Source organism: Orycteropus afer, unplaced genomic scaffold (genome assembly GCF_000298275.1).
Source record: "Orycteropus afer afer isolate SDZICR_OR568_19922 unplaced genomic scaffold, OryAfe1.0 scaffold00158, whole genome shotgun sequence".
Lineage (NCBI taxonomy): Eukaryota > Metazoa > Chordata > Mammalia > Tubulidentata > Orycteropodidae > Orycteropus > Orycteropus afer.
Genome location: NW_006921745.1, coordinates 7,562,400 through 7,566,294, shown reverse-complemented (window position 1 = coordinate 7,566,294; position 3,895 = coordinate 7,562,400). Strand labels below are relative to the sequence as shown.

Here is a 3,895-nt window from a genome sequence, read left to right as displayed (position 1 = left end):
AAAAAAAAAAGAATTGATTAATTTGAATTGTGTTGGGGAAGAATATTGACTATATCATGGAATGCCAGGAGAATGAACAAGTTTAAAAAAAAAAGAAAAAAAAAAGAGTGGTCCTTGCTGATTATTTTCTTTAAAAACTGGCTAGATTAAAGGTTGTCCTCATAATGAAACTCCTCTCCCTCACCCTGCATTCTAGAGCCTGGTCTGGAGTGTGGGGGTGGGTGCTGAGTGAGATGGCTGCTGCAGGAATCACACAGTAGATGTACTTTTGTGTAGATACCAGCTTTCATGTGTGTCTCCTTGGAGACAAGACTGAGAATTGATCATAGGTTTAAACATGTTCCTGTTCCCAGTTGTGTTTTCCTGGTGCACCAGCAGGTTTTATTAAATTGCCAACTGAACTTTACCCTCCTGTGCCCAAAGTGAGGTGTGTGATTCTGTAGTTATTTTGTGGAGTGTGGAATAACTAGTATTATTAATAGCTTTAATGTAACATGTGGTTTCATGTTTTTCCTTTGTCTTATCATATATTAAAACACATTGTAGAACTGTGTATGAACAAACAGAATAATTAAGCAGGGTAAAAGTCCAGAATGTGACCTAGATACGTATGGGGATTTAGTTTCTATTCAAACAGTAGGGGAAATAGAGATTTTTCAAACTGTCCAGGAGGAAAATAAAGTTACGTGGTACCATAGCTCAGTATTTCTACTAGGATGACTAGCAAATGAATCAAAGATTTAAATGTAAAAAAAGGAACTAAAAGAATGACTAACAGAATCTATGGGTTAATTTTCTTCCAGAAACATGAAGAAAGGAAGAGTTTTAAAATTTTGACTTAAAATTCAGAAAAGATGAAATAATATAAGATAGTGATTTTGCAGTGGTTAAATTTAAAACTTCATGTTTGGCAGAAACACCATAAGTAAGGTAAAAAGCCAAATGGAAGAATGAGGAAAATACTTTCAGACAGAGAACTAATTTCCCTAATATATGAAGAGCTTCCATAAATCAATAAGGACAGGTCCAGTAATCCAGTGGAGAATTGGACAAAAGATGTGAATAGATTATTCCTGGTACTGGAAGTACAGATAATTTTTAAATGGAGGAAAGAATACTCAGCCTTACTCTTAATAAGAAAAAGCAAGACAAAATTATTTTAGGTAACATTTGTCTCCTATCCCTGGCAAATGTAAGTAGACCTACTAAGACAACAGGTAGAGTGTTGGGAAAAAGGCAGTCTTGTACTCTGCTGCCACTGGTATAAATTGCCCTCTCTGGAGGACAGTTTTTTTTTTTTTAATTAGGATTTGGGTGAAGATTTACAGAGTAAATTCACTTTTCATACAGCAGTTCACATATACTTTGTCTCATGTCATTGACCAAAATTTACAATGCAGCAGCTCCCCTCCCACTTCCTCCCCATAGTTACCTCCTCCCAGTGTCCATCCCTTCATACTCTTATGCACCCTGAGCTATCTCCCTGTGCATAAGCAGCCCCTTCCTTCTCCCATGATTGTTCTCTCTGGAGGACAGTTTTACAATATCTGTGAAAATTATAAATGTCCTTTGAGCCAGCAGTTCTACCTCTAATAATTTATTCTGTAGAAATATTCACACACATTTGAAAAGACTGTGTTCAAGATTACATTTGTAGCACCATTGCTTGTAATTGGAAAAAAAAAGTAAACAATCAGATAGTCTCAATAGGAAACTAGTTAAATTGGTTATGGTGCATACATACAATTGAGTACTCTGAGCCATAAAAATGAATGAAGAATTACTTTAAGAACTGGTAAAGAATGTTCTCTAGCATTTTTTACATGTAAAAAAGCAGAATGTAAAACAGTGTTTATAATGTGCTATCTACCATTTGTATCAAAGGGTAAGATGGAGATATGAATATATGTAAAATTTTTTCTGTATGTGTGTGGGTTATTTTTGGAGGGGTACAGAGAAACTAATAACACTGCCTACAGAAGGGCAACTAGGTGGGGGCTAGGAGTGGGAGGGAGACCTTTCACACAGTGTACCTTTTGCAGCCTTTGACTTGGGAACTACATGAATATTCAAAAAAAAATTTTTTTAAAGTATTTAAAAAATATTTTTGGGTTTTGCATGCAGGTCATATGATATTAGGGTTTTGAAGAGATAGTGCTTTTACATTTCCCTTTCTAAGTACTGTGACTAATGCTAATGAGTTTGATGATGATTGCTAACATTTATCCTAACTACCCTATGTAATAGGCACACACATTATCAAATGAGGTAATTGAGTCACAGGAAGACTATGTAACTTGCCCATTAATAATATAAACACACATCTCTGGTGGTGTAGTGCCTAAAGCATTTGACTGCTAACCAGAAGGCTAGCAGTTCAAACCTACCACTTACTCCTTGGAGGGAAGATTGGGCAACCTACTTCCGTAAAGATGCTGTCTTGGAAACCCAAGGACAGGTCACTAGGAGTCGGAAATGACTCGAGGGCAGTGAGTTTGGTTTTGGTTTTGGTTTTACAGCTAGTAAGCAGCAGAGCTGGGACTTGAACCCAGGAAGCCTGCCTCCTAAGTCTGCATTATAAATTGTAGAAACAAGTAAAATCTTTAAACAAATCAGCATACATGGCATTTCTTATTTCATTTACTGTATATTAAGGATGTTTCTTCACCTCTTCTTTCTCTTTCTTCAGATTTATCCAAACATTTAGTCCAAAATTATGGTGACGTAGAAGAACTTATGGATGCAGGAAATATCAATCGGACGACAGCAGCGACTGGGATGAATGACGTCAGCAGCCGGTCTCATGCTATCTTCACCATCAAGTTCACTCAGGTAAGAGCAGTTTGACTGATCCCTGAGGCCTCTGCTTGCTGATTAAGTTTGGCTGAGGACCACTGATCATTGTTGAACCAGAAGCAGAGGTAGGGAGAGGAATCTGACCGTCATTTTCTGTTCATTCGTGTTGAACATGTGCTGTGTGCTAAGTTTCTCTATGGTTATGGTCACAGTAATTTGAAATATTCTGATCTGTATTCTTAAGAAATATGTAGCAGGCTTCCACCCCATTCTAGACATTTAAAAAAGAAAAAAAAGTGCTCTGTGCTTAATTAAGCACAAGTTTTCATTGTTGCAAACTCTGTGGGAAATAATGGATTTAGAGTCAGACCAGCTGGAGGCCAACGTGAATAACTCGTTGCAGTATATTATCACTCCATGGAACTTACCCCACAATGTTGATTATGATTATTAGAAAGATATTAAGGGAACATGAACATTTATAAGTGCTAATACAGGAATTCATTATAATCAGGAGAAGGAGAGCATCTTGAATTTGTGTTGAAATTATTGAGGACATTTGACTGCTAACTAGAAGCCTGGTGGTTCAAACCCACCAGCCATTCCTTGGAAGGAAGATTGGGTAAACTACTTCTGTAGACATACCACCTCAGAAACCCAAGGAGCAGTCACTATGAGTTGACTTGACTCGACGGCAGTGAGTTTGTTTTTTGTTTGAGACAGTAGGACAGGTGAACAGAAATTTAGGGTCTATTTAGGGCTTAACATATACGCTAGGGCCTTAGGGCTTCCTAATCTGTGTCAATGATTGAACACATCAGATACATGTCACCTCTTTGCAGAAAACAACATTTACTTGTTAGGGGGATCAGAGAGCAAAGAAAATGGAAGATTCTCTGTGTATCAATCAGAACAATTCCTATTAAGCTCTCTATGACTCTACCTTTGTACACCCTTGCTTTTGATTTACTATAGTTTACTGGATTTTCTTCCCTTTTTGGGTTAAAAATTCCTGTGGCTAAGAGGTTTACATTTCTATCAGAATTTTCTAATTCTGTTGGACATTTTAATCTAGTGTGTAAAACATAGGCTATCAAGC

General features: G+C 37.1%; 1 protein-coding gene across 1 annotated transcript in view; it reads left to right on the top strand.

Annotated features, from left to right (window-relative positions):
- Positions 1-3,895, top strand: part of KIF16B (kinesin family member 16B) — a 640,246-nt gene that overhangs the window by 132,770 nt on the left and 503,581 nt on the right. The window contains exons 7-8 of the mRNA XM_007946387.2: positions 2,690-2,832; positions 3,772-3,874. Of these exons, the coding sequence (XP_007944578.2) occupies positions 2,690-2,832; positions 3,772-3,874 (246 nt within the window). The remainder of the gene's footprint in view (positions 1-2,689; positions 2,833-3,771; positions 3,875-3,895) is intronic.